Raw genomic sequence first — 14,438 nt, forward strand, 5'->3', positions numbered from 1 at the left:
ATGAAAAAAAGGGAACGTAATGGAAGGATAATCACTACTTGCTGTAGCTTTTTGGCTCCTGTTGGTTGGGACGTGTTTAAAGAACAGGACGCGAAGAGAACAAGACGGGACGGATTACGGATTACGGACGACAAAATAAGCCCGAGAAGCGAGGGTTTCTACGGACTACGGTGCAATTGAAACGAGCTTCCGTTGACTTGAGATTATCGTCCACACCCGAGTGAGTTGTCGCTTCTATTACACATTTTCTAGTTCATTATCATTTACGCTCTTGGACTCTTATCCCCAATCCGAAAGCGGAAGAAAAGAGTGTGTGTATGAGCCTTGGATGATGACATGGGTGAGCTTGATGCCCTCATGCAGAGTCCCGCGTCTGGTCATATGTCATGGACAAAAGGAACGAACAGAAAAAAAGCAAAGAAAAAAAAAAAGAGACAGAGATTGGCCTAGACAAGGCACGCATCACTACTACACATGCTCTCAAGGGCATGCAACCGTGGGTACGCGAAAAGCCGGGACTTGGACTGGGGACTGGGGACTGAGACTGGGGGGGGAAGGGGCTTGGCATGCAGTACCTGTCATGTAGGTACCTGGTATGATCTGATGGCGGCGTTGCCGTATCCTAACTAGACTTGCGATACTGTGCCGCATCGCATTGATGGAGGCGTTTCTAAACAGGCAATATATACGTTGTTTGGGCTGGAGGTTTAGCCTTTGGCCGATGGCCCAGCTCCGCTTCGGGGCCGCAGGCTATGGCTGCTACGGGCTACTTATTAGCCGGGCAACTGGGTGCATGAGGGAGGCGAATGAGGAAAAAGATGGCGAGAGAGCGAGAGCGAGAGCGAAGAGAAGAAAAGGCATTTGTGATATTCTTTTGGTTTTAGTGCATGTTATGGCAAGTTCCTACCTCTCAGCTACCTAGTATTTACCAGGGTACCTTAGCAGTATGAGCATAGGTACCTTAGTACTGAGTAGGTAGGTATCTTAGTACTTGAGCTACTGGTAGGCATTACAACTCCGTATCGCCTATCGCTTCTTTGGTGCTCCGTCCAGGCCAGTGCAGTCAGTCACTTGATATGGAGCACACAAAGTATCGTCTGGATTGATGCCGATGGCAGAATAGCGGCTTACCTTGCGCCTTTACGGAGTGTCACAAGCACGCACCAATGGCAGCGGATTGATGTGCGACTACGAGTTACCATGGAAAGTTAGTATCCACCGGCACGCGGAGAAGGCGAGCGCTAGGACCACTAGATAGGTACTCTAAACTGAGTCGTCGTCGTGACGAGGCCGTGATAGGCACAGTATCTGCTGTCTGTATGCTGTCTGTATGCTGTCTGTATGCAGTCTGTATGCAGTGTGGAAGGAATACGTCCTGGCAACGGCGTGTTTGGTGGCTGCAGCAAGCCAGGGGAAGCCATGGCCTCCACGGCCGTTCACGTCGTCTTCCCCCAGGGAGGGCAGGGAGGGGTGAAGCCCAGAAAGAGACCGGACGGCATGTTGGTGATGGGATGGGATGGGCTGGTAGAGGGGCTTTTTGGGGGGGCCGAAACCGACACAGGCAATAGGTCATCTATCACAAACTACCAGCGCGACCGGTGAAGGAAAAATTGGATCCTGTATGCGGGCAGGGCTGCAAGGTGGCACCCCTTATGGCCAGGATGCGAGCGGACCCTCTCAGCTGGACGGCCGATGCTGTGCAAAGATGAGGCAGCATGGCTTGTGATATCACGGCATGCAGCTGCAGTGAAGCCCAACACTTTTTTTTTTTTTTGGTCGACGTGATGTGATTGTGAATGCCTTGGAAAGAAAAGGGGAGGGGGGGTGGGAGGTTCGAAGAGACAAGAGACAAGAGACAAGAGGATTTGCATTTGCATTTGCAGTTGATGGCATGTCTCGTACTCGGACTTGCTTCATTCTTGTTCGACGGCCGAGGCTGAGAGGTGATGCAGCCAGCATCGAGATGGGCGGACGGACGTGGCAGGGCGCTAACACGCAAGATGCAGGACAAGGCCTTACCAGACGCGTACAAGAGCGACGACGAGACACAGGACAGGCTGGACATGAGCGTGGGCGTGCGTGGCTGTCATACATATTCCCGCAATGCTGGATATTCCCACAGTCGTGTCTGAGCTGCATCATGGCCCAACAGCCTCGGGCGGTGACGAGCATTGATCGTGTCGACCATGGAGTATGGAGTATAGAGTACAGTATGTACCTGTACCAATACCTGGAGGCCAATACCTGGAGGAGGCCAGGGATCTCTTGCTGCACGAGCTATGATGCTAGCGAGTATTCAAGTTAGCAGGAGGCAGTTCCCCGTACTTTTATTTTTTTTTTTATTTTTTCACTTTTCCTTCTCGGTCTGTCATGGGGCGTGGCTTTGCTTGTCCAAGGGAGTTGCTTGTTCGCTCAATTGCATGATTGCATTTGCATTGATGCCTGGCGGCTTAGGGACAGTAACGATGGCAATCAGCAGCGCACGGAGCAGGCCAGATGTATCAAGGTGATCCTGGCAGGCAATTCGTGTAACGCGTACGGATTACTCGATTCGTCCACACAAGGTACTACTAGGTACTGTACTGTAGTATACTCGTACGGTACTTGTACATGCGGCAATTTCCAACACGGACCTACTACATACGAGCACTCGTAGCAACTCCTGCCATGTCGTGTCACAAGCGTTTTATGATAGGAGATGGCAAAGATGGAAGAGGAAAGAAGACGACGAAATGTGAGAGATGAGATGTTGCGAGCGGGTGATGGATGAGATTTTGGTAAGGAACCCGCAACGGGGAAATTGAGGGGACCAATTTTTTTTTTTTTTTGGTCTTCCAAGGTTGTCGGATTTGTGTTTCTGGCACCGACGGGGCTATGGAAGCGCTATCCGGCAGATACCACTACTACCTGTATATGTACAAGTCTGGGCGTGTACTTGTACTTGCGTCCGGGAGCGGGCAATGGCGCCCGTGTGAGCTCCATGGTGTCGTCTGTACTTGCGCTGGAAGTCGTTCAGCATCGTCGGTCAATGCATCATGCTGGAACCCATCACACGAGGATTCAGCGACATCCGACGCTTTTGCGCCACGCTCCATAAACTGTAACTTCGGCCAGTACTTGTATCATCACCCCATCACCTGCGCAGCTGCAACTCAGCGCCACTTCGCCCGCTTGGCCAATGCCGTGGGCCGCCTGCTGCTGTGCAACGCCCAAAAGGCCCGTCTAGGCACTGGGTTCGCACGTGCAATTTTAAAAGGTGCGCTGTCCTTGGCCTGGACTGTACGAGTACTATACTGTAGGTGCGACTGTACGGAGTACAGTACCGTACTCCGTACTCTGAGCGGGTTACGCTTTGTGGCAGCACGACCCCATCATGTATCGGTACATCCACCCGCTGTGACCCCCGGTCCTACAGGCGCCGTCCCCTACCTCTAGTAAGGCATCACCCCCTGGTCCAGCATCCAAGCACGTCCATGCACGGCGTTTACAGGGTGTTATGGCGTGCGTTTTCGGGGGCCCAGACGGACAATGAACGGGATCGGCCCCAAAAGCAGCTCGGTAATTTTGCTGCGAGTGGTGCATCACCTTTGTGCCCCATGTACAAGTACCTTCGGCCATACTGCTACGTACGAGCGAGGTACACGGAACGTCGAGGCTGCGGCCAGGTATTAATCACCTACCCCAGCCCGTTTTTGGCGCCGATTTTAGCAGTATTCGGAGAATGCCCTCATCAGCAAAACCGCACATCTGATGTGTCTGATTCTGATGTTTTCTCTCCTGCAAATTAATTCTCGCGACACCTAACTGGCGCTAATCCATTCGCCCACAGACGCCTCCCACAGCTCGTTGGCCGCTTGATTGATTGCCTTCGAGTCGACGGAGCTGGCGAGCAGCATCATTTGCCAGCCGTCGGCGTCAGCCCTACGTAGCTCGAGACTCGAGCTTCTCTTTTGTCTTGTCTTGTCGATCAAGGACAGGAAAAGAGAACAAAGAGCCCGGGCCAGGAAAAAGTCTGGGGGAGGGGAGGGGGCTTGACTCGCACCAGAAGACCTGCTATCAAGCACACACCTCCATCTTTTTTTATTTTATTTTTTATTACACGCGGTAGACGGTATTAAAGTTGGGAGTCGTCCACAACCTTACGCCTTGCTGAAGGCCCTCTAGACTCACCTCTTCCATCCCACCACCGACTTTTCCCCTCTACAACCTCTACCCAGCAACAGCAGGGCACCGACAACGAGGACGACAGCCATTCACCGTTACCATCACTGCGATTCATTGTCATTGCCATCGGCATCGTCGCCGTCAGCGTCACAGTCACCATCACTACTACCGCCACGCCCCGTGCCCTTGTCAAGCACAGTCAATCCTTCCAGGCCGACTACTATCCGCTGCCGAATCCGAATCCAGCATCATCACTGGCGACACTCGGAACCCCACCGGCGGTGTCCAAGGGAGCTAAATAGTGGCATTCTCGCCTACTCGCCCTTGGAGTCATTCGACCCCACGCGGGCGTGTGCCGGACGCTATAGCCCTCCCACTTCACCTTTGCCATACCGGTTACCCTCTTAGCTGAGGCTGCTGCGGCTGCTGTGCGGTGGAGGCTAGGAGCGCGCAGCTAAGAAAGAGCTTCCAAGAGGCTAGTGCGCGGGCGAGTCAAGCAAAAGACGGGCGGGATACCCACGGTGGAACGACAGCGTGAGAACGGCGGTATACTACAAGTAATACTGTGCCACCACCCATTTGAAGCCGTTGGAGCCTGTAGCTTCGGTCAAGGCGAGACATCACAAAGGCCCAGCAGAACCAGGACAAGGTCCTGTCGCAGAAGCAAGGGCAACGGCTTGTTAACGAGGCTAGCAGAGAGTAGTGCTTCCGACAGCTTGGACCTCTGCGCCAAATCAAAGCAGGAAAAAAAAAAAAAGGAAGAAGTGACAGCACCCCCCTTGCTTGAGTGTGCAGCATTTGCACCAGGGAAAAAGGCCAGGGCTAGCCACCGGTAGCAAAAAGACGAAGCCGGACAAGGCACAGCTCGGGACGCAGAACCGTTGCGCGCGTGCGTTGCCGCAATCCCGTAGCACCAGGCTCAAAGCCTTGTCATCGTTGCTGACAGTCATGCGACCCGAATCGCTCTCACTACCGCCAGATCGCCCGCTCGACGACAACAATATATCCGACCACCACGAGTGCTGCCACCACGACTGCTGCCACGAGTGCTACCACCACTGCTCGGAGCAGAGGCACGACGACCATTGGAGCCAACACCAGGCGCAGGATGCGGCCTTTTATGCCCCGGAGAGCAGCAATAACACCAAAATGTACTACGACCAGAATGGCCACCACGACGAGTACCACGGGTACGAACAAGGCGAGGCTTACGACGCCGAAGAGGTCATGACGCCTGCCCCCGTCGATGACGCTGCCGATGGCGACGGGGACGTGGAATACCACCCTGCTCCTCAGATCCAGTACACAACCGTGTACTGGGGACATCCTCACCCTCATTCTTACACGACCCAGAGTATTATTTACCCTCCCGCGCAACCAAGCCACGACCAAGATATGACCGATGGTGACGGGGGCGCCCCTCTCAACCAATACAACAATGGAGCTGTCAACAATAATTCAATGACTGGCGGCGCCGTGGCACCCAATGTACATTCTTATTTCCCCAACGATCAGATAGACGACGAAGATGATATGGAGAGGGAGGAGGACGGCGAAGACGACGAAGACGAAGACGTAGACAACGAGGAAGACGAACCGATGGTGAACAACTATGGACTTCATTTCGGACCCTATGTGCCACTGCACCATCTGCAACAAGGCGGAAACAACCCGCTACCCTCCATTATCCACTACCTGCAACAAGCAGCCCCAGCGGCAATACCAGTCGCGCCGGCACAAGATTACGCCACCCAGCTCGCCAACTACATGGTGCAACAACCTGCGTCGTTCGACGACATATCGCTCGACTCGGAAGAAGAGGCGATGTTGATGGATCCTTTCCCTCCCGTTCATATGAGCAATCCAAACCCCAGCATTCTGGGGTCTGAGAACTACGGCCTGATCGACTTCTTGCGCTATTGGGCATACGGCAACGTCCTGCAGTCGGGCCATAGGCTACCTCGGCCGGGCATTCGCAGAGTCATAAAGCAGGCTACCAGTGGAGTAGAGCGCGTGTATTACTCTGATTTGCGCGGTGATGGCTGTGACATTCAAGGATTGGATTGGGACAGTATGAACACAACTCGCAGCGCCGCCAGGGAGATTCGTCGATATACTTATAGGAACTACGTCAACCGGCCGGGTTCTGATATTCACGTAAGTTAACCGTATTCCTTTTCCTTGACTTTTCCTTTGAACTTGCACCAAAGTTATACAAGTACTCTCCTTTGCATATCTTCCGGACACTTTTTTTTAACCAAGGCCAAACAGTTGTCGTCCGAGGTGAGCCTTCCCACCACCGACAGCTTTTTCAGATTCAGGAGAATGGATGTCCGGCGAGATATTAGCCTTGCCCATTTCCAGCTTCGGAGCGTGCTTGGTTGTCCCACTCGGACGCATGCATACTATCCTAGCGTGCAAGGCATAAACATGCTCAACACGTCAACCAAAAGGACGAGCCTGGCGATGAACCTACGTCCGTTTTCTGGAACGTCGGCCCCCGCGATATCAACCCTGGATGCCGGCTGTGGCGTCTTGATGGCGGGTACCTTCAATGGGGACTACTTCCTGCAGTCACTGACTGCCGAAGACAAGAAGAACTACTCGGAGGGACAAATCTCCAACGATGTTAGCGGCATTACCAACCACATCAAGATATACAAACCCAGGAGGTCTGACAGTCCTGCTGCCGCCATCGCAAGCAATGACCAGGGCTTCCGCCTCCTAGACATTCAGACGCAAAAGTATATCTCCAAATTTACGTATCCTTTTGCCCTCAACTGCTCGGCCATATCACCAGATGGTCGGCTGAGGGTCGTTGTAGGTGACGACCTGAATGTCTTGATCACTAGTGCGGAGACGGGAGAAATCCTGCAGCAGCTGGGTGGCCACCGCGATTACGGCTTTGCCTGTGACTGGTCGGACAACGGCTACCATGTTGCCACCGGTTTCCAGGACAAGACTGTCAAGATCTGGGACGCCCGCTACTGGCGCAATGCCAATGGCGTTAGCAAGCCGGTCTGCACGATAGCGACGGAGATGGCCGGTGTCCGAAACCTGCGCTTCTCTCCATCTGGCAGCGGCCGGCCTATTCTCGCCGCGGCAGAAGAGGCTGACTTCATCAACCTGATTGACGCCCAGACGTTCCGCTCCAAGCAAGTCATCGACGTGTTCGGCGAGATTGGAGGCGTGGCATTCACCAATGACGGACAGGACCTCAACGTTCTCTGCTGCGACGCCCACCGCGGCGGCCTGCTGCAGTTTGAGCGTTGTAGCTTTGGAGTTGACGAGCCTCTCACGGCGGGCTGCCAGCGGGTCCAGAAAGTGGAAGACGGCGCTTCAAATCAATGGGATTTTGTGCATCGGCGCCGGCCGCCATTGTACATGGACGGCCCCGGTGTGTTTTAAAGGACACCTTGCAATCCAGCCAGTCATGAAGTTATGATTCTACTTGCATATTGCTTTTCCTCTTGTTTTTGTCCCCCTCTTGCATTCCCATTCAAGCTCCCTTTTGGCATGTACATACCTTTGTCCTTTTCTCTCTACGCCAGTAATGACCTCTCTCTCGTTTTTTAGCCCTCTTGCACTTTTTACTTCATCGAGGCTTCATCATTCTGCTACCTCATTCTTGCTTCCCAGAGACTGTATCTTGTGCCTTTGCTCTTTGTGGCATATATCGTCCATTATTTTTCAGTTTGGAACATACCTTGGCCTTTTATTGTTCTGCTTCTTCTTGTCCTTTGTCAATATGGTTTAGGGACTCGCGTTTATCATTTTCTGCTGGGTTCTCGCCATGTTTGCTACTGCTGCATGCCGCACTGCGATGAAAATTAGAGACTCGCTTCTGAGAGGACGGAAACCCCTTCCCAAAAAAAGAGAAAAAAGGAAGAAAGAGAAGAAAAAAAAAAGCATAAAGTCGTGGATTACCAAACATGCCTACTTGGCCAAGACTGCATTACTATGGTATTCGCAATGCTCTTGTTGTTTTGCGCTTTGTCCTATCTTCTTTCTGGGTATGTACTGGGTCAAATACACGAGAACACATTTAAGGGATATAAGCCATCTTTCTACTTTCTTCTTGTTCTTCCCCCCTTTTTTTTCATCGTTTCCTTATTTTGCATGAGAAAAAAAAATTGTTCTTCTCTTTTTTGTTATCCCCTTCCCAGATCATTTTATTTCGTGCTCGGTCATAGGAAAGGAAGGTCACGTTTTAGGCTTCTAAGGTTCGGATTTTGTAGCTTTTTAGGCTGGAAAAAGAAAAAACAAAAGGGATGGAAACTGAAAATACCGAGGCACAGTAGGGTTATCTCTTTTTTTTTCTATCTCTCTCTTTTTTTTTTTTTTACATAAGATAAAAATGCTTTGAACGTTTTAACTTGAGCAAGCTTGCTTTTTTGGTGGTGCAAAGTGGGCGCTTGGGCGTAAAAAGGCCTCCTTCATGTGCGTACTTGTTCTGCATAGGTACCTTATTTTGCAGTTTTCCTGGCATTACGCAATATTGATAAAAGAGGGTAGGACGAAAAAAATTTCGTCTGGTTACATTGAGACTTTTCTGTGTTACTCGTGCATTTTGAATTACGCTGCTGTTTGGTGTAGTGACGATAAGGATAGAGGACGTGTGTGCGTCGTACGATGGAGGATCCAGAAATCATATCATGTCGTGCTCACCATCGTGCATATATTATTGCAGCGCAACATCCAGGCGGTGGGCGAAACCATGAAATATTTTTTTTTGAATTTTTCGCGCCATGAATTAGAACTAGTAAAAAGTGATGTTACAAGAGCTTAGTTGGCTATGCGCAATTGTGATAATAAAGGTTGATATGAAAGTTCCAAGCTTCAGGGTAGGTCCACATGATGACTTCTTTTTTTCCATCGCGGAACTTGGCACAAACTAGCCAATGTACTACTGACAAAGTCTTTGTATAATTCACTACCGATAGGAAATGTGTATAGACACAGTTTACATGCAAAGCTATCCTGCATCTAATAACGCATCGATTGACTAGGTGATGAGGATCTATAGTAACCCGCCGACATATGGAATGTAGATATTCTAGGTTCATTGGAATGTATATGCCAGTTGCTGTGCCATCCAAGCTTCATGTCTGATAGTTGATTAGAATCAGTCTATTAATTGATGATATGACACAAGCTGTTAATGACTACATGATGCTGATAAACTTCAAGACAGTCTTGGCCTAATACATCTTATACTCAATCCAGAACACGGCTCAAAATAATCACATTCAATAAAAACAGTTTCATCATCGAATAATTAAGTAATTACAGCATTAGAATCAGATGCTAAATGTACACCCGGATCTATGGCGACTTCATATACAGAAACACCGTGCAGTAGCCAAAACACAAGCCATTAAGACCCGCTTACCACAACACCACAAAAGGACACAAAAAATTCGCTGCCAACCAAGTTCCATCTCTTGTCAAGGAGCGGCCCCCAACGCCGTCATGACCGCCTGAACTTCCGAATCGGCATCAGGGTGTCATTTGTGGTCCCGCACTGGTGGCAAAATACACAAAGGGGGTCCGACGGATAGAACCGGGCGAGCTTGACATTCGAATACATCTAGTAAATGACGTTCAGCTGCAGTAAAACCCATCCATGCGTTGCGTATTAGAAACCTTCAACTCCCTTACTCGGAGATGGAGAAGGCGGCGGCGGCACCCCAGCTCTGCTCACAGCCAAAGCTGCCAGGCTGCTTCCACATGTCATCATCGACGGAGAAGAAGACGGTCTTGCTACCGCACTTCTCACGGATGTTCTGGAGGGCAGTAGCCTGCTCGGTGACACCGGGGCAGGCAGCGCCGTTGCAGGAACCACGCTTGGGCCAACCGCACTCCAGGTTGAGGACGTCGTTGCCAGGGCAGATCTCCTTCAGGAGCTCAAGCTGTCCAGCGACGAAGTCACCAGCGGTCTCGGGAGTGGTGTCAGAGTTGAAGAAGGGGTGGATGTTGGCACCGGTAACGTCGATGACACCGCAGATGGCAGAGGAGACAGCGGGGTTTTGCCAGATGTTGAGAGTCTCAGAGATGGTGTAAGGACCGGGGTAGCCACCGCACTTGCTCTTGACGACGGTGATGAGCTCGGCGAGCTGAGTAGCAGAGCAGAAGCCGTTCATAATAGCCTCGTTACCGACGACAAAGAGCTTGACGAGATCCCACTCAGCCCAGGCAGCAATGGCGTCAACCTGGCTCTTGATATCGGGGGTGTCGTAGCTGCAGCCGTCACCCTTGACAAAGACACCAATGATCAGCTCAATGCCATACTTCTTGGCGGCGCTGCCAACGCTCTCCAGAGTGTTGCAGTCAGTGGAGTAGACACGGAGGACCTGGAAACCGGCGGCCTTGAGCTTGGAAATGTCCGAGTCGACCTCGCTAGCAGACTTGCAGTTACCGGAGGAAGGCTCATAGGGAGTATAAGTGATACCATAGTGGTCGTTGCTGCCGCTGAGACCACCGCTGGGAGCCACAGGCTTGGGCTTAGAAACCTGGGGCTTGGGGCTGGGGCTGGGGCTGGGCTTGGGAGCAGCGGGGGGAGAGTAGGCGGGGGCGCTAGGCTTAGGGGCCTCCTGGGTGGACTGAGCGGGAGGAGGAGGAGGAGGGTAGTAGGCGGGGCTGGTGGTCACGGGAGCCGGAGTAGAAGTCGGGGCGCCGGAGCTGGCGAAAGGGCAGTAGGTGACATAGTCGGTCTCGGTGACGGTGACGACCTGCTCAGGAGCAGTGTAGGTACCGGGCTCGTAGCTGGTCGGGACAGGGTAGACCAGGATAGTGGACGAGGGGACCGCAGTGGTGATGGGAGCAATGGTGTAGGTACCAGCAGAAGGGCAGACGTAGGTGGTCTGCACAATGACGCTGGTAACCACGGTGCCGCTGGTTGAGACGGTGGCAACAGGGCAGACGATGGTGGTGGCCGTCTCAACGACAGTGGTAACACCACCAACGGTGTGGGTTCCGGGAGGCACCTGGGTCGAGCTGGCACCGCAGACGGTGGTGGTGTCGGTCAGGGTGATGGTCGTGGCCGGGATGGTGTAAGTTCCGGGAGTTGGGAAGGTGACCGGAGCGGGAGTCGGAACAGGGACGACATAGACCTCAGAAGTAGGGGCCGGAGCCTGGGACTCGACAGAGGTGGTGGCCGGTGGTGCGGGAGCAGGAGCAGTGGTGGTAGGCACAGGAGCTGCAGAAGTCGCAGGGACCTTGATGGGAACCACTTGGAGGCAGGTCAGCATATCACTTACACCGAATTCAAGGGGGGGCTCTCTGCTTCTGCGGGAGAAGCCCTTGGGATCGTCGACATACAGGTAGGCTCGCCGGTGATGGTCGAGTAAACGGTGGAGCATCCAGGAACACAAACCTCGCCAGTGGCGGCTCTCTTCGCAGCGAAGAGCTCGTGGGCGTGGCGGTGACCGTGAGAGGCGCTGGCAGCGCCAGTCAGAGCAGCCACGGCGGCGGCGGCGAAAGCTCCCTTCATCGTGGAGTTAAGATATCGACTAGGTAAATAGCAAGTACAAAAAGAATGCCCGCTAAAAGAGTGAAGCGGTAAGTTGGTTTACTGAAGAACAAAGAATCGAAGCAGCTTCCTTCAAGACCTCGATTTGACGATCCGTGGGGAGTGAGAAAAAAGAAGAGAGAGACGGCAAGGTTAGGTGGGCAAGGCGGCTATTATTATGAGTACGGGCGGTGCGCGTGCAGGCGGGTAACATGGCTCGTTGTTGTTATTAGCCTTGGCTAGCCTGAGAGGTGCTCACCAACAGTCGGCCGAAACGTGTACCTGGCTGGCTGTGGAATCCTGCGCTGCGGACGAGGTACTGCCCCAGCCGGAGGTGGAATGACAGGGGTTTGACAGAGAGGGGGGTGGAAAGAAGACGAGCCACTGTGGCTACCTCTGAGTCCATCACTGGCTGCTGCTAATAGAAGCTGCTGCTAGGCCAAGGCGGCTTCTCATCGCCAAATAGGAGAGGGTGGAGCTTGGCCAAGCAATTCCCATTTTGCGCCTGAGTCCTCCTTGAAAGGGGCAGCGAGCTCTCGGTGCGGCTACAGTGGCTGGAGCAGAACCAGTGCTGTAGGAATACATAGTATCTAACAGTCGGAAGCTGCTGCGAACAATGGGCACTGCTGCGACATTGTGGCTGCTGCAGTAAGCTGTGTAGAGCTCTCTGCCAACAAGGAATGCAAGCTGTGGTGGCTTTGCTCAGTCAGATCTGCCGCCTGCACACTGCTTCGTATTGGGGCATCGGAACTCCATGGATCCATCGTCTGCATGCTCCAGGGTCTGGTGATGAGTGGCTGATCACTTCTATGCCGGGAGATGAGCATCGCCTTGTCATCTGAGATATTTTGGCTGGCGCTCTCCCTCCCTTGCAAGACATACAAAGGAGACGAGACGCTGTGGATAAATCAAGGCCGAGGGACGATTCTCTGGCCAATCTCGGGCGTGGGTTGGCCAGCCACTAGCTACGAGATTGTTCCTGCATATGCCCACTCCGCTTGGCTCATGAGCGGGCCAGGCACAGGACGCCTCACACCTTGCTGGGCTCCAGTTTGTGCGCCGTCCCTTGCCTAAGCTTAGTGTCCGGCTTGTCGGCGTTTCTGATGTTGGTGATGGCGTCCGTCAGTCAGCCGCAGCTCGAGGCCTTTGCTTTTGGGATTCTTCGCGCTCTTCACGCCGTAGATGATGGAGAGTTGACCGTGCAGGTCTGTGTCGCACATGTCTGGTGTTGATTGCTGCATCTTTTGTTCCGTGGACACCGGCCCAATATCAGCGGTGGGTTGCATTTGTGCCATTTTAAGCTTAGATTCTCCGCAATACTCGAGGGGCCCTTTTCACTGGCAACCCCGGGCTGCGTCCAAACCTGTCGTCTTGCAAGGGGACCGTTTTAAGATGTCTTGGCTCGATTTGAGTCTGGTCCGGAGTGATTCACAAGGCAGCGGATGCCTCTGGCTTGACCGCTGTGGTGCGAAAACTGCTCATTTCGAGAAAGGGGCGCGTTCGAGAAGCCTGGTCCGATGCCGTCCAATCATGGCCACCTACTCACTATTAGTCTTACTATTCCGGTAATTCTCGTATTACAGAATGGATTCGCACCCCTGCCGCCAAAGGGGGTCGCTTGGACTAGCCCATGGCAAAGCAATCCTCAATTTGCGACGCGGGTTCGTCAAAGTGCCGGGCACGCCGTGGATTTGCGTCTAGTGCTGTTTGTACGAGTAGCCGTAACAGACCGCTGATTTTCCAAAACGGCCCCCAGATGAGGAAAGTCGTTAACGCTGCTGGCGCGAGAGTACGGAGTAGCATTCATCTTTCTGCATCTCTTGGATTGGACCCGAGACTGCGCCTGTTCAGGAGTGCAGATGAATACCTGCATGTGTACGGAGCAAGGAGGGAAAAATGATGGACCGAGTGCATGTGCTTTTCAAGTACGGAGGATTACGAGGTATTGCCACGAGAAGATTTGTGCGCTGAATTCGGTTGGTAAGCGAGGTCTTTTTTTTTTTCTCTCATTTTCATTTTCATGTTCAACTTTATTTTTTTTGTCTTGTCCCCCCTTCGCACTCTTTCCGGACCCTGTAGCCTTCGGAGGGATGTAGCCATTCTTAGACTGAATCAAGGGACGTCCGCACCCTGCCCAAGGAAAGACGCTGCACAAATCGGGGGATCTGCACGAACGGTAAGAATCTAGTTTTCTCCCGTGGTGTCGCAGACTCGTTTAAATATAGCAGCAATGTCTATGTGCAGTACAGCTGTGTGAATATCGATGCATAGGTAGGCACCTATATATTCTATATATATGGACTGCTACAAGTAGATAGGTACCTAGGTATCAACTCAATCACTCGGGTGGAGAGAAATAGAGTCAAGAAATGCAAATAACTCGTAGCGATGCTACCTTGGGCAGCTTACAGTATGCAACGTGCCAGGCATTGTTCTTTAGTTGCTGAGGTGATCATGCTGTACAACATGAGACAGTCCAGCACCTCGTATTCCTTTAATGCTTTGCAGCAAGGCGTCCAGCATCACTGCTCCCCCATAATAACCCCCAATTGAGTATACCGCTCTAAAAAATCAACAACCATTTGCATGACATCACGAATATTAGTATCAAAAAGTCTAATTGCTCAATTTGCTTCAGAAACCCTGTACAGCTTCGATAAGCTTGATACTTGCAATTTATCTCCATCAACCCCTAGTTAAGTAGTTTGGACAGGCGCTGGGATCTGTCAAGCCACACTTCACCACAGTGCCACGTGACCTTGCC

The 14,438-nt window shown here is 52.4% G+C and overlaps 3 protein-coding genes across 3 annotated transcripts; 2 read left to right on the forward strand and 1 right to left on the reverse strand.

The window, feature by feature from the left end:
• Positions 1–2,000: 2,000 nt before the first annotated feature.
• On the forward strand, positions 2,001–5,376 carry TRIVIDRAFT_229337 (uncharacterized protein; the record flags this gene model as incomplete). The annotated part of the gene is made up of 2 exons (XM_014105084.1): positions 2,001–2,075; positions 4,218–5,376. The coding sequence occupies 2 exons, from the start codon at positions 2,001–2,003 to the stop codon at positions 4,464–4,466; spliced, it is 324 nt and encodes a 107-aa protein (XP_013960559.1).
• A 642-nt stretch (positions 5,377–6,018) lies between these two features.
• On the forward strand, positions 6,019–8,537 carry TRIVIDRAFT_166964 (uncharacterized protein; the record flags this gene model as incomplete). The annotated part of the gene is made up of 2 exons (XM_014105085.1): positions 6,019–6,321; positions 6,427–8,537. 2 exons carry the CDS (start codon positions 6,019–6,021, stop codon positions 7,570–7,572), a joined length of 1,449 nt encoding a protein of 482 aa, XP_013960560.1.
• A 1,299-nt stretch (positions 8,538–9,836) lies between these two features.
• TRIVIDRAFT_2321 (glycoside hydrolase family 17 protein) lies at positions 9,837–11,656 on the reverse strand (the record flags this gene model as incomplete). Its single annotated transcript, XM_014104631.1, has 2 exons — positions 9,837–11,395; positions 11,485–11,656. Coding segments are annotated over 2 exons (1,731 nt in total), but the record flags the coding sequence as incomplete, so codon positions are not given.
• Between the last annotated feature and the right edge of the window lie 2,782 nt (positions 11,657–14,438).

The sequence above is a fragment of the Trichoderma virens genome (genome assembly GCF_000170995.1).
Source record: "Trichoderma virens Gv29-8 chromosome Unknown TRIVIscaffold_2, whole genome shotgun sequence".
Lineage (NCBI taxonomy): Eukaryota > Fungi > Ascomycota > Sordariomycetes > Hypocreales > Hypocreaceae > Trichoderma > Trichoderma virens.